This window comes from Gossypium raimondii, chromosome 9 (assembly GCF_025698545.1).
Source record: "Gossypium raimondii isolate GPD5lz chromosome 9, ASM2569854v1, whole genome shotgun sequence".
NCBI lineage: Eukaryota > Viridiplantae > Streptophyta > Magnoliopsida > Malvales > Malvaceae > Gossypium > Gossypium raimondii.
In genome coordinates, this window is record NC_068573.1 from 47,012,289 (window position 1) to 47,027,215 (window position 14,927).

Here is a 14,927-nt window from a genome sequence, read left to right on the forward strand (position 1 = left end):
AAGAGTGAGGTATATAAAATAATAATGTGATTAAATTAAAATGTTATATAATGTAATTAAATTAAGTTAATAATGGATCCTAAACTATCCCTTAAATCAATGTTTTCATATACGTCCACGTACATTCTTTTATATGATATATATATATGATAAATGTTATGATATATATGGTTGTTGCATGCAATTATATTATTTTGTGATTTGTGTTGAGATTCAAATTTTAATTATAATTTAATGCATTATGCATAAAGTAGTTTATTATTAAAATTTTATTATTGTTAATGTTAAGAAAACTATATTTAAAACTTAAATTAAAAAACAAATTTACTTGAAATTCAAAAAACTATTTAGAACTCAATATTTTTATATATACTCTGGTCGTTTTTTTAATATAATATATACTATTTTTTCGAAAGAAAGATATATAAAACAACTTATTCCAAATGAATATTTTAATATATTGAACCTACGCAAAAACCTAAGATTCAATGTTTGAAGATGAGCGGTGCCCATGAGTTTTTCTTGGACTTGTATTTCTTCCGGTTTCATTTCAAATGCATTAAAAATTTATGCACTTTTCTTGTATTGGTAGATGGATTAATGAATGCAGTTTTAACTTAAAAAAAAAGTTAGTTAAATTTTAGTTTAATTGATATAAGTATTGTTGTTATTGTAGGAAAATGTAGGTTCGAATGTGCTAAAAATTTTAAAAAATATCACTAACATTTACTTTGGAAGTAAATGACAAATGCCAACAATACGGCAGTGAGTAATATTTCCATATCAGTTGTTTTGTGCATTTTGTGTTTTGAATAAATATTAAATGATTTTTGTTTTAATTAAAATGTTAATGTGTTTTGATTGTTTTTATGTATCTTGAGTCGTTTCGGTTGACACTAACTCGTATGTATATGTATTGATCTATACTGAATTTTTAAAGTTCTAAACTATTCTTATTTTTACTTTTATAATTACATTATGGAAATAATTTATATTAAAATAATTTTAAAAATTTAATTTTTGAACACCAATAAAATCAAATCATGTGATCAATTTTAAAGAAATAAAAGTAAAAATATATATAGTAGACAATCTCTTCCCAAACTCAATTTACTTTAATTAAATTATTTAAAAAACTAAAATTTATTCTTTTGCATTATTATTAAAAAATATAACCATTCGTCTTTTTTGTTGACGTACTTTGATTCTGCCAAGCGCTTGACGAATATAGGTGGAGAGGTAAATCACCCGGCTGGTAGATCACACAAATGGCAACCTTAGATAGCAAGCACAGTTCAGATCTGCTTATCGCTACCACACAAACCAATGATAGGTTGATTTGGGACGGAATATGGATTAATTTTATATCCTGTGTGACCGAGACTTATACGGGATCCGTCGAGAAGTTGTATTTAAGTTCGTTTCGAAATCGTATTGGTGCCCTTCTAAAATCATTACGCACCACCGCTTCTGTTTGCAGTTCATGCCATTGATGAGAAGAAACGAACCGTCGGGATTCAAAATTCAAACTCATATCTGTTATCATTCGAGGATATTTATATGAGAGAAAGAATCAAGCTGGGCATTTTTAATTCATTTTTGGGCTTTGTTTATCAGAAGATCTTCTTGGAAACAACAATGGATTTTAGCTTTTCGAAAGCCCAAATTCTGCAACCACCTGGAACTTTCTTTTCCTTTCCATCCAAACAGCGACAAAATGAATCATATCAGACCCAACGTTTTCAGAGCATTCTCGATTCTGTCCACGTGTCACCACCCAACCCCCAAGCTTGCACCACTCACTGTCAGACTTCGCTCTCGTTTCTTCTAATGACACTCCTTATATTTTCTCTAGCTCAGCTTAAGGCCTTCGATTTGCCTTCTTCACAAAGAATTTTGGATGTTTTTCTTTGTTTCTCAGTTTCTCAATATAAAAAAACCCTTCTTTATCCACTTTCAATTATAATTGTTGATATCTTTTATTACGTACGCTTGCAAAAATGGCGTCTTCGACTGCCCAAATCCATGTCCTTGGAGGTATGGGTTTCGATTCTTCGAGAAAACCCAACCAACATTCATCCAGAACGGTTTTCTTCGGGCAGAGACTGGGGAAAACATCGCCGTTAAACGCCACCTTCTTACGACTCGCTAAAACCAAAAACAGCAACGGTAAAGGGTACAATGTTGGGCCGATGAGAGTTGTAAACGAGAAAGTGGTGGGAATCGATCTCGGGACAACTAACTCCGCCGTGGCGGCCATGGAAGGGGGGAAACCCACCATAGTTACCAATGCGGAAGGGCAAAGAACGACGCCGTCGGTGGTGGCGTATACAAAGAGTGGAGATAGGTTGGTTGGGCAGATAGCGAAACGACAAGCCGTGGTGAACCCTGAAAATACGTTTTTCTCAGTGAAGAGGTTTATTGGAAGGAAGATGTCGGAAGTAGACGAAGAAGCCAAACAAGTTTCTTACAAGGTTATCAGAGATGAAAATGGAAATGTTAAGCTTGAGTGTCCTGCCATTAGTAAACAATTCGCCGCCGAGGAAATTTCAGCTCAGGTATATTATATCGCTTGCTTCTTACTTAAGTTGACTTAGTTATTAAGTTATTTAATTTGACGCTTGTAATTGTAATTGCTGATATAGATAGTTGTAACTTAAAAGGAAAAGCAACTTGAGTTAGAGTTTGATTCAACAATAATTGAGTCGAATTCGAGATCTTTATCTGAACTCGAATAGCTTATGAACATAAGTGTCTTGTATAGTCTCTGTCCTAGTTCTGTGTTAGAAATTTAGAATCTTTCTATGTTAAAGGATTGTTTTTACTTTTGGATATAGGTATTGAGAAAGCTTGTTGATGATGCCTCGAAGTTTTTGAGCGAAAGTGTGACCAAAGCTGTTGTTACTGTCCCTGCTTACTTCAATGATTCCCAAAGGACAGCAACAAAGGACGCAGGCCGAATTGCTGGGTTAGAAGTGCTCCGGATTATCAATGAACCTACTGCTGCCTCTTTGGCATATGGGTTTGAGAAAAAGAACAATGAAACCATCCTTGTTTTTGATCTTGGAGGTGGTACTTTTGATGTGTCAGGTACGTTGGCCGCTCGAGAAACTCTCTGCATGCATCATTAAATTCTATGTTACGTTGGCAAATACTTTGTTGTGTATTTGTTTATATGTTACAGTGCTTGAGGTTGGTGATGGAGTGTTTGAGGTGCTCTCTACATCTGGAGACACACATTTGGGTGGTGATGACTTTGATAAGGTAGGTATATGGATGAACGGACATTCTTCTTTGTGTTTTGTATTGTTCTAGTGCTGAAGCATGTCACTGTAACTTGTTTCACTTGCAGAGAATTGTTGATTGGCTTGCCGAAAACTTTAAGAGAGATGAAGGGATAGATCTTTTGAAAGACAAACAAGCTCTTCAGCGGTTAACTGAAGCAGCTGAGAAAGCTAAAATGGAGTTATCAACTTTGACTCAGACAAATATAAGGCATCACCCTCCCCCTATTTTTTTTGTGTCTTTCATTTGTGAAGAATTCTTTGTGTTGCTTATTAACGGAGCTTTTTTCTGTTCCAGCTTGCCTTTCATTACTGCCACTGCAGATGGGCCTAAACACATCGAGACCACACTTACCAGGGTTAAGTTTGAGGAATTGTGCTCAGACTTACTTGACAGGTAGGTTTTACTACTTTGATCTGTTTATTTAAAAAAAAAAAAAAGGTGAGGCAAAATCATATTGTTCCTAAATTTTGGGCCTAATCTCTTGAGATTTTAAGTTTCTCGTCTATTTAATATATTTGTAGGCTCAAGAAACCAGTAGAGAACGCCCTGGGGGACGCAAAACTTTCCTTTAAAGACATAGATGAGGTGATTCTTGTTGGTGGTTCAACACGAATCCCGGCTGTTCAGGAACTTGTAAGGAAGATGACTGGCAAGGAACCTAATGTGACAGTCAATCCAGATGAAGTTGTCGCATTGGGGGCTGCAGTTCAGGTGGGTTTTTTCAAGTTACATTGAAGTTCTAAATTACTGTCTTCCTTTTGCAGTTGAATGTGTTAGTGTGGGTTATAGATTTTGCTATGACTTGTCTTATTTTTGTTTGAAGTTCTATTTTTAACATTATTCCTTCTTTCTCCTAATCGTTGTAGGCTGGTGTTTTAGCTGGAGATGTCAGTGATATTGTGCTTTTGGATGTGACACCATTGTCACTTGGTCTAGAAACTCTTGGTGGTGTTATGACCAAAATTATACCAAGAAACACTACACTGCCAACCTCCAAATCAGAAGTGTTCTCAACCGCTGCTGATGGTCAGACAAGTGTTGAGATTAATGTACTTCAAGGTGAAAGAGAGTTTGTTAGGGATAACAAATCTCTGGGCAGCTTCCGGCTTGATGGGATCCCACCAGCACCACGTGGAGTTCCGCAGATTGAAGTCAAATTCGACATTGATGCCAATGGTATCCTTTCCGTCACTGCTGTTGATAAGGGAACTGGGAAGAAGCAGGACATCACTATTACTGGTGCCAGTACCTTGCCCGGTGATGAGGTATGCATATCTGATATTTCTGTTGTGGCTCAGATGAACTGCTCTTAAATCTTGAGCTGTTCCACAAATTATATTGGAGATGCCTTTGTTTGATAAACCATTTCCGAATTCTGTCATAATATGCAGGTTGATAGAATGGTAAAGGAAGCTGAGAGGTTTGCACAGGAGGATAAGGAGAAAAGAGATGCTATAGACACGAAGAACCAGGCAGATTCTGTTGTATACCAGACAGAGAAGCAGCTGAAAGAACTTGGAGACAAGGTACCCGGCCCAGTCAAAGAGAAAGTGGATGCAAAACTGCAAGAGCTCAAGGATGCCATTTCTGGGGGCTCGACACAAGGTATGAAGGATGCCATGGCTGCCCTCAACCAAGAAGTAATGCAGCTTGGCCAGTCACTCTACAACCAACCCAGTGCTGGCAGTGCTGCTGGCCCTGCACCTGGTGGCGAAACTGGACGTTCAGATTCATCAAACAAGGGGTCAGATGAGGATGTAATTGATGCAGATTTCACTGACAGCAAGTGAAAATGGGTTTCAACCATGAATGAGAGGACTCATTTCGAGTTCCGATATGGAGGTTGGGGATTGAATTTTGTATCAGTTTTGTTCCATGCTAGTGAAAGAAAAGTAGAAAAACCAATAGGATTGTAGAGGATGGAATACCATATATAGAATGCCCAATAGTAAATTTGTTCAGTAAGATGGATATCTTGAATTCACACTTGTATATAACGAATGAATGTTAATGGATCTTGTATCGAGCACTGCCTTCTCTGTATAAGTAACATCATCGTAATTTTGCTTTTCTCAAACCTGAATGTAATCATTATCACCTTACAAGATTATTGATGTATGCCCCCTTGAGAATTTTGGGTTAGAATTGGCTGAAATCCTAAATGATACCTTAAAATTCAAAGCCATATAATTACATGTGTCACGAGTGCTGAAAAATATGCATCAATATTCAAGGGTCCATCCATTGTTGACAAACGAAACTTGCTTACTGTTATCAATGGCTGTTGATAGTATTGCCCATGGATTGAGGTTCAAGGGCTCGTTTGCAAACACATGCATCACAGAGAAGCACCATAGCCAGAGTAAATAATACCATCTCCCTTTTCTAACACAATTATGGAGACAAAAAGCTTCTGAGAAAAGGAAAATAAGTCTTTTAGCTTTGAAGAGTTAAAAAATCTCCACTATCCGTGTATCTGGTTAACTATCATAAAGTTGATGGCCATTTATTTTCAAGGATTAAGGTGGTGCTTGCATCAAGCTAATAGCCAATAGGGCTGGCAGAGGACTTGAATTCCATATCCAACAGGAAGCAGAGCTTCGAGCAATACCAACCCTTTGTCCATTTCTATGCCACGTGCCCAAGGGGTAAGCAAGATAGGTCAATCATACGCAAGCATCAGAAGATTGGACCCAAAAATGTCAACACCTAAGCAGATAAACAGAATGGTTCAATCTCTTATGCATAAAGACTGCATACCCTAATATTCTAGTTTTGCGGGAAAATGATAAATAACCACATAGTAATAGCATGTTGTTCATTGATAGTTAACAAAGTGAAAATTAATCCATAACAAAAGTATGACATATGACTGCACCTATTTCTAACCAAAACCAACTTGGAAGTCTGGAAATAATTACCGAACTTCTTTATTGGTTGTGGTTGATATGATTTGTTTGATGACTATTATAGAACTCCATTGATCTAACTTAATGTAGAGGACTTGTTTTTACGGTTTAGACAGGTCAGTCTTTATGTAAACTCTTTGTTTACTATATCTGAGTGAGCCAGGTCAACTTGCATTCACCAATCTGATGATCAATTAAGATATTTTATTGCAAGAAAAATGTACTACACCTATGCTTCAGAGAGATCGGCTTTCTCATTCCTTGGAGCCATTGCGTCGGCAGATGGATCTTCTGAATCGGATGGTTTAGATTCATGCTTTGCAGCAGCCTGCAACACTCGGCTCTGAACATCTGACGATGAGGGTGAGGTTGGAAGTCCAATGCCATTGGTTTCTAACTTCCCAGAAACCCATGAAAATGCCTGAGCTCCAAATGTGACAGGAGCTAGCAACAACCTTCAAGAAGCATTTTAGTTAGATGAACAAACTGCTGTAGGAAGGATGAAGATTCTTGATCCTCTATCCATGAGTAAGATAATAACTATGCAAAATTACACATGAAATACCTAATAACTTAATGAGCAGCTAACTCATAGACGACCCAAACAGGAAGGCCAAGGTCAAACAATTCTACTTAATGTGAATAACCAACAGTCAAAAAGACATTTTTGAGTCTCAAGTTCATAAGTTTTATTTAGTTCTCATCATTCTGCAGACAAAGAACATGCCACCCTCGAAAATAATGCATCAGCAACAGTTATCACAACCATTTTTTGACAATGGTATCATATAAGCTATACCGTTAATGTCCATATAGTTTGGACATGGGTATCAGACACGGGTGTTCAAGAAAAATCATGAATCTGAGCAATGTAGTTAAAAACAGTCTTTTTAACATCACAAATATCAGCATTGTAAGTGTTTTGAAGAGGGGTGTACCTTATGTCTTTCTTCAGATCCTCAGAGCTCTCATATGAAGAGACCCGCCCATAAATGGTCTGGTCAAAACACAAGCGACAATAATGAAGATTTAGAATCACCAATATCAATAGGCTAAATTTATATGAACTGCTAAAGTATCATCTTCAAAGTAAAATATAGGACAAACTGAACGAAGGATGTTCAGCATTAAAGCCTCAATTTACAACAATAGTTCAAAGCAACAGCAGTTTTTTTTTTCCTTTTTTCCCAAATAGATTCAAAACATCAAAAGTTTGTTTTAATTTTGACAAACAAGGAAATTGATACCAAATACCAAGAACTTGACAAGAACATGTTAAACCAGGAGGTTTGCATACCAGGACTAGGCCAAGAATGCCAATAAGCTGTAATGATTTCTCCCACTCTGAAAAAAGAAATGGAACATCAGTAAACATAAAAACGAAATAAAGCAAATAGTTATGAAGTTCAAATTCATAGCAAAATACCTTGAAAATGATATTAACAAATAGAAACTTACCACAAATATGCATTAGAGAAATACTAAGAAGTACAAAATGCATATTGGTAGAATACTTTGGGATAAGTCATAATCAATCATTGCTTCCAGGTTTCAATTTAACAAACAAAGAAGGAATTGATATTTCAAGGAAGGACAAGATACACACCTAGCAGTGCGTAAATTGCTGCTACTAAACCCTGCCACAAAGATATACATTAGCATTTGATGGTTTTAAGTTTCAACCGATATGGTTCACAGGTTTCAAGTAAGGACAATGATGACATTGGACCACCATACTAGATACCACACATACTTCAAATATTACTTGAGCTAGAGTAATAACAAGAATACCCTTCTTTAGATAGTACATAAAGTAAACTATAAAAACTATATATCACAAAAGGAACCTGAGACTTACCACACCATACCCAAGAACTTGCACCGGAGAAGGACTAATTTCTTCTAATATTGCCTCAGCTTCCTGTGGTGAACACAAGTCAAAATTCATTACATTAATTAAAAATAAAATAAAAAACAGTTGAAAACATTTTATTCAAAATATTCAAGGATGGAAATTTGGGATTCCTAGATCAGTAATAATTTGGTTTGGAAGTGTCTTATATTAAGGTAGGATGTTCTAGCACTAGCCAATCAGATTTTAAGATGCTTAACGAATATGGATATCTTAGCTGTTTGTTCCCCTATTTCTTCTTCATTGCACCATTACGTAGTCAGCAAGATAGACCTTAATAGATAAATGCGTCTATATGCAAATGGGAGTGTTAAGTAGTAGTATTTCTGTGCTCACTAACATTTGAGGTTGAAGTGGTTCTGCATACATGTTAGCCTCTTCATCTATAATTAACTTCCTTTAGGTTGGATGCCAAAACAAAGTAGAATGCGGTTCACCCATTCTTTTGTTCAACCTTAACCCAGGTTTTGTACGCTTAGTTTAGTGGTTGGAACATGTATAACCACTAACCAGATGACATAAAATTTCAATTATATCCTTGGATAACCTTTCGAATTGGTAAAGCTTTCCCAACAGTTTAAAAAGGAAAGAATACTCTTCATTCAAACATATCATCCATGCTGGGGACGTGTAAGTTGTAACTTTTTGATACAGTTCTTTGAACATCAGCTATAAAATAGCTATTGTACTTGGTAGCAGTAGCATTAATATTGCAGATGAAATGAGACTAAACTATCTAAATCAATCAGATTAAAGTAAGAGGAATTGATTATTTTCCGCACTGACCAAGTATATTCTAATAAAGTATGTTACTTTTCTCCATCCTTTATTCTTGGTCCAATATTTTATGGATAAACTTCAGGCAGTTCCGTCTATAACATACAAACTCAGGGATAGTTGAGGCCTTCTAATTGAAAGAGAAAGAAAATACAATCAATTAAATCATAATTTTATGAGTCAACCTTGGGCATTTTCTATATGAAAACTTCCATAAATACCTCATTGAGTATAGTAAGCGCTGTCTCTGGTTTGAGTTCCTTAATTCGCAGTCCCTGATTGACCCAAGACTGGAAGCCACCCTGGACCAGATATGGTTTCTGTGATTTAAAACCCAAATTAAATATTAGTTTATGCAATCAGTTTCACAATACCGAAAAACCTACATAAGTCACTAAATGCTTTCAGTAAGTCCTCAAGAGGTTAGAAGATAGGATATCTAGGGAAAAAAAAAGGAGTTAGATTAGACTGAGAGAGCAGGCAACAATGCAATATTCAGATTCTGAAAAGATATATTAGGATTTAGGGATTTAACCATTTGAGGCCTGCATATTTCAGTTTGGTTTTGATCATAAGCCTTACAAAACTATATCAGACCAAATTAATTGAAAATTTCAACTTTAACTAGATTTCACCTATGCTGGTTATTTCAATTTGAACTGAACACATTCATGCCTTAGATCAAAGACTCTCTCAAATATCTAACCATAATATTTCAGAGAAGGTACTGTAATATCTGTTACATTCTAGTTGCCAGACACACGATGCTAAGACATGTATGTTAATTCATGAAAAAAAACACATACACCATCTGAGTTCCAGGTATCATAACTCTCTTCTTTTCCCCTAGTTTTGGGTATTTCAAAGCTATTTTCTTAAAGGAGAACTTTGGAAATTCAGACCTGCTTACCTTAACCCCAAGTTTTCTCAATGATCTTGCAATTCCTTTGGAACGACTACCATCAGCATCCATAATTATGACCTTTGACCTGTCCTACAAGTGGTAGAAAAAGAAAAAATATATTATGATATTCTATTCAAAGGCCAATAACAATGGCCAGGCCCAGTAGTTAACTTTAGCTAGATACAATAAGAAGATTCTGGATGCGAATGATAAACCTTGGGACAAATGGAAATAGCTTAGCATAAGTTTATAGAAATGAGCTCAAGGTCTTCTTTCACTCTTTCTGCAAAGCTCTAGCTTAAAAAATGAACTAAAACCAGTGAAGAGGTAAACAATGAAAAACAAGAAGATACAAACCTCAACAATTTTCAAGTTTCGAATAACAGTGGCAATCAAGGTGTCATCAAGGTCCCTTCCGCTCTTCAATAGTTTCCGTATTGAGCCATTAACCTGAATGAAAAGAAAACCACAAAGGGCAAAGCTTCAGGGAAAGTTAATAAAAGTAAATACCAATATGCATTGTTTATTTAGCAAAAGCAATATTTGGCACTAAGCAACAGAGAAAATGTATTGAAAATTTGAATTTTAAGTAAGATAGTGATGTTCAAATAGACCTCAGGTAAAGATACACTAGCGTAACGAGACCGAGCTGCTCGCCGAAGATCAGGAATGCCGTCTCTCTCCCTTAAGACCTTGACAAAGTTAATGCCCAAAAATAAGCCGCTTCAAATTCAATAGAATGGTAAAAATAACTTTTAACCTCACAGAAAATAATAGATTATTAACCATCTACAAGGGCAAATAACACCCAAGGAAGAGGGCATGAGAGCACTATGAGAACTAAGTTGATTAAGTCTCTTTGAATAGGATCTCAGAACACATAACATAATTCATGCTAGAAAATAGGAAGCCCAAATTTGAGCTTTGCTCGGATGGGGGGTGGGTAGGCTTAATACAGAGATCCTAAGTTTGAGCTTTAGTGCTTTATTGTCATACCCAGGAAAAAAAAAGGCAAAAAAAGTTTATGGTATCTTGCCTCAGGCCGGACATCAATAAGTAAAACATTCTCCTTTCCAGACAAGAGCTCCAAAGTTAGTTGAGGAGATAAATCCCCAGAGTAACCACCGTATGCCCATACCCGGTAAAACACCCTGCACAAATCTGATACAAAATATAAACTCCCCTTGCAAAAATGAAAATATTCTCTAAAACTTATAATGAAAGTGAGCACATAAGAACATTCATACCATAAAGTGGCTGAGGTGCCAGTGAGAAGGAAAAAAGGGACAACGGGATCATTTGGGTCAAAGCCTAGACTCCTTTCCAGCCCCTCAATACCAATGTAAACCTGCTTACAGCAAACAGAAATTAAAAAAAGAAGAAGAAGAAGAAGCTTACAACAGAATAAATAACGAATTTGATGAAAAAAGATCTATCCTTGAACTAGAAAATAGAATCCTAAGGGATTTTATAAGCTTGGACTCATTGTTCTATCTTTAGTAAAATAAATTCCTATCAGTCCCAACTACTCACTGATATCAACAAGCAGAAGTCTGTTAGTGGATCATCCAAAAACATTAAAACCAGGAGTATATGGATACCAAAGGATACCTGTTGCAGGGCATCCCCAATAGGCTTTAAGGCTTTTCCTGTTCTCTCTTCATACAAAGTCAGTGTGTCTTTGATCTCTGGTGGAAGACGTTCCTTGGCAGAAGCATAATAATATACGAAAGTGGAAGCCCCGTTTGATAAAGAATCCTCCACTACAACAATTGTACGCCTCAACAAGTCAACAGCAAATATGTTAGCTTTACTTGATGCTTCCTTCATGTCATTTGACAAGTTTGAAAGCTTATTGTTAACTAAAACTTGAGCATTATCTACAGCTTCAGAAGTACTCGTCTTAACAGAAGTTATAGAAGAAGTAATTTTTTCCAATAAGTTTTTCACAGCATTCTCTCCCTTGTCTAGCGAAGAGTTGACAGACTTGTTAACCCCAGCCAGAAAATCATCAAGACCAGTTTTCACACTGGATAGTGAATCATTATCAAAGTTCACGGAGCTAGATGCTGCAGTTGGAGTTTCAGGTATTGTGTCAATAGTTGATATGGTTTCAGGTCCCTCCATCCCTGTGTAATTATTTACATTTTCAACCGACTGGTTTGACAAATCCACAAGTTTCTCTTCTGCAGAAGATATGCTAGAATTTTCAACATATTTCAGTTCTACATCTGTGGGTGACATTATTGCTTCAACTGAAGAACTCCATGCATTAGAAATTTTGCATTTAACATCAACCAACTCATCTGGGCTAGAATAACTGTTAATCAGGTCCATGGATACTCGTTGTTCAGTGCTTTCAACAAAATCGGAGTAGAAAGATTTTGTTGCTTGTGGTTTAAAATACATTCTATGGAGATGATTTCCATTTGACATGCCCAAAGCAGATTTGTCTTGAGAACTACATCTGAACTGAAAGTCCTTCTCATATGGAGTGAAAGGCCGGAAACCTCCATGGAAAGAAATCTGCTAGAAGCATCATTTCAAATAACGAAGGAACAACTTCTTAGATGACAATTAAGCAATAACATTATAAAGATATGTCACGATTCGGTGAATACATTTGTTACACAAGAAAATTTATACCTTGGCAAATGAAGCAAGATAAAACAAACGACATGAAAACTATGACATTAAAAACTTCAAACAGGAGAAGATATAAGTAACCTTTGCTGACACACGACACTCCCTCAATGCATCACTATAGCTATCCAACTAGTAAAAACTCGTCAAATACATGAATGAACTACTTCTTGAAAAACAATTAAGCAAAATGATTTTAAAGGTATGTCAGGATTTGGGAAAAAATGTTTACACAAGAAAAGGCATACCTTGAAAACGGAGGCAAGATAAACAAGCAACATATGATCTTCTACTAATATCCTAATAACATAAATTCTCAAAATGAATAGGACATATTAAAGGCTTCAAACAGAATAAGATATGGTCTTTACTAACATAAAGCATTCCCCTCAATGCAGCTTTATCCCTTACTAACCAACTAGTATAAACTCCTCAACGATCGAGTGTTCCATAAGCAGTTAAATTTCGTAACTTGAAAGTTGAAACATTCAAGAATTCAAAAATGATTTAAACCCATTAACTAAAAAATGCAATACAATCGAGTCAGATAGTGTATAGAAGAGGAAAATTTATGGTTCAAGACAATGAAAACTCCACCTGAGAATGTGAAGAACAACCAGCAGCGGCTGAGCAAACAGGCAACATTGATAAAATGTTTCCCAATAGCGAACAAAACTTGGTAAAATTCAACGAACTTTGGTATCCGCTAAAATTCAAAAAAAAAAAAAAAACACGTCAATCTCAAATATGTAGACACCGGATTAATGAAAAACACCAAGATCAAAAGATGAAATCTGGGGAAAGAACAAAAAGGACAATTTTTTAGGAAAGTTCAGTCAAATGAATCAAAAGTATCAATCTTCGAGTATTTTTTTATATTTTCTTTACACTGATTCCTTTATTAGGTTTCTTCAAATTCAATCTCTAGACCATATTGCATTAAACAACACCCAAATTGCAGGAAAAAAAAACCAAAAAGGACAAAAGGGTTCTTCAACATGGGATTCCAGAGAACTATATAAAGATCTAAAGATAAGATCAAATATTGAAATGGGTACCAAGTAATTCAATCTCTAATGCAAGTTTATAACAAAATTGAAGGCAGCTGAAACTATAAACAAGTTGAGAAATGACTGAGTTGAAAATGAACTGTTTAATGTATAGTAGTGAGAAGGAAGGAGACCGGAGAGAAATGGGTGACGATGGAAAATCGTGTGGCTCGTTGAAGCTATTAGCTTCTTCTTCATCTTTTTAATGGCTGACTTGGCGCCACTCTTCGCCACTTGTTTTGTGAGGGACAAATTTTCATATTCGCGTTTCACCGTCGATTTTGTCTAGGGACGATAAAAAACATTAAAGTTATCTAAAACCGATTTATTGAATGGGTTATTAGCGAATAGCGATAGTTACACAAGGCCCTACCCGAAATTTTACCACATCCCATCAACTCAAACTTGAATGATTTCATTTCTTTTAAAAATTACTCTGGAAATGTGATTTTGAAAAATGATTTTGAAAATTTTAATTTAAAATTTGAGTGTTTAGTATTGCTGTGAAAAAGTGCGAAATAAAATATCTATTTTAGACATGTTATTATTAAGTAATAAATATGTATTTAAATAATATTTAAATTAGTTAATATTATTATATTTTAATAAGAATATAGAAAATTATTATAACTTGTTGTTAATATTTTAATATATGAAATATAAATTTTAAATATTTTAAGCAATAAATATTAATTAATTATAAAATTTAATTAGAATATATAAATTATATTTTAAATATTTAAATATAACCATTAAATATTTAAATATAACCATTAAATATTTGTAATTAGTATTTTAAAAATATTTTTTATTTTAATTAATAATTTTAACACATTTGTAATTAAGCACAAAAAAAGGAAAATACTATGTTATTGGAGAGGTGAAAAAGTAATTAAGCACCAAAAGTACTTTTGGGAGAGGAAAAGCTAAAATTTTTAGCTTCTCATTTTCATAAGTGCTTTAAGCTAAAAATTTAAGCTAAAAGCAGCTTGTTCTTCACAGCTTTTCTTCCGAAAGTACTTTTGGAGTAGAAGTACTTTTTTTAAGTAATGAAGAACTGACCCTTAATTCAATTAGTTGATAATTTAAATTTGTTAATCTCATATTTAAATTTATCCGAATTCAAAATTCATCCAATCTAAAATTAATTTAAACTCAATAAAATGATTCGAGTTAAGTAAATCGAAATGATTCAATCATCATCAAGTCTAATTCAAACCTTATCATTTAAAATTAATAATTTAAAGTTTATAAACTTTAATACTAAAACATAAAACAAAAGTTTTAACTTCAACCGAAAATCGCGTATTAAATTAAATTTAAATAATTAAATAATGAAAATTTAGAGGAAGTACAGTGAGAGAACTAAGAATATCAACCTCTTTCAATTATACAACATGCATTTTAGCAATGTAAAGGAATTAAACTTTTATGCGGATCTAAAT

At 34.8% G+C, this 14,927-nt stretch overlaps 2 protein-coding genes across 4 annotated transcripts; one reads left to right on the top strand and one right to left on the bottom strand.

Moving 5' to 3' along the window:
- The first annotated feature begins 1,266 nt into the window (after window positions 1–1,266).
- On the top strand, window positions 1,267–5,334 carry LOC105800462 (heat shock 70 kDa protein 6, chloroplastic). The gene is made up of 8 exons (XM_012631617.2): window positions 1,267–2,558; window positions 2,838–3,090; window positions 3,185–3,264; window positions 3,353–3,495; window positions 3,583–3,681; window positions 3,810–3,999; window positions 4,155–4,553; window positions 4,680–5,334. The coding sequence occupies exons 1-8, from the start codon at window positions 2,001–2,003 to the stop codon at window positions 5,076–5,078; spliced, it is 2,121 nt and encodes a 706-aa protein (XP_012487071.1). The 5' UTR covers window positions 1,267–2,000; the 3' UTR covers window positions 5,079–5,334.
- Window positions 5,335–5,699: 365 nt separating this feature from the next.
- On the bottom strand, window positions 5,700–13,757 carry LOC105800461 (hypothetical protein). 3 transcript variants are annotated; one of them, XM_052621505.1, is made up of 15 exons: window positions 13,617–13,757; window positions 13,031–13,139; window positions 11,402–12,316; window positions 11,038–11,138; window positions 10,827–10,941; window positions 10,405–10,482; window positions 10,148–10,240; window positions 9,797–9,880; window positions 9,108–9,206; window positions 8,056–8,118; window positions 7,804–7,834; window positions 7,495–7,541; window positions 7,136–7,194; window positions 6,427–6,652; window positions 5,700–5,997 (listed from the first exon to the last, which is right to left on the bottom strand). In XM_052621505.1, exons 2-14 carry the CDS (start codon window positions 13,076–13,078, stop codon window positions 6,427–6,429), a joined length of 1,959 nt encoding a protein of 652 aa, XP_052477465.1. In that variant the 5' UTR covers window positions 13,079–13,139; window positions 13,617–13,757; the 3' UTR covers window positions 5,700–5,997. The 3 variants fall into 3 exon arrangements, 2 of the variants coding, with proteins under 2 accessions (XP_052477465.1, XP_012487070.1); XM_012631616.2 differs by having other exon boundaries at window positions 13,492–13,658; XR_008189129.1 differs by lacking the exons at window positions 5,700–5,997; window positions 7,804–7,834 and having other exon boundaries at window positions 6,556–6,652; window positions 13,492–13,659.
- Window positions 13,758–14,927: the final 1,170 nt, after the last annotated feature.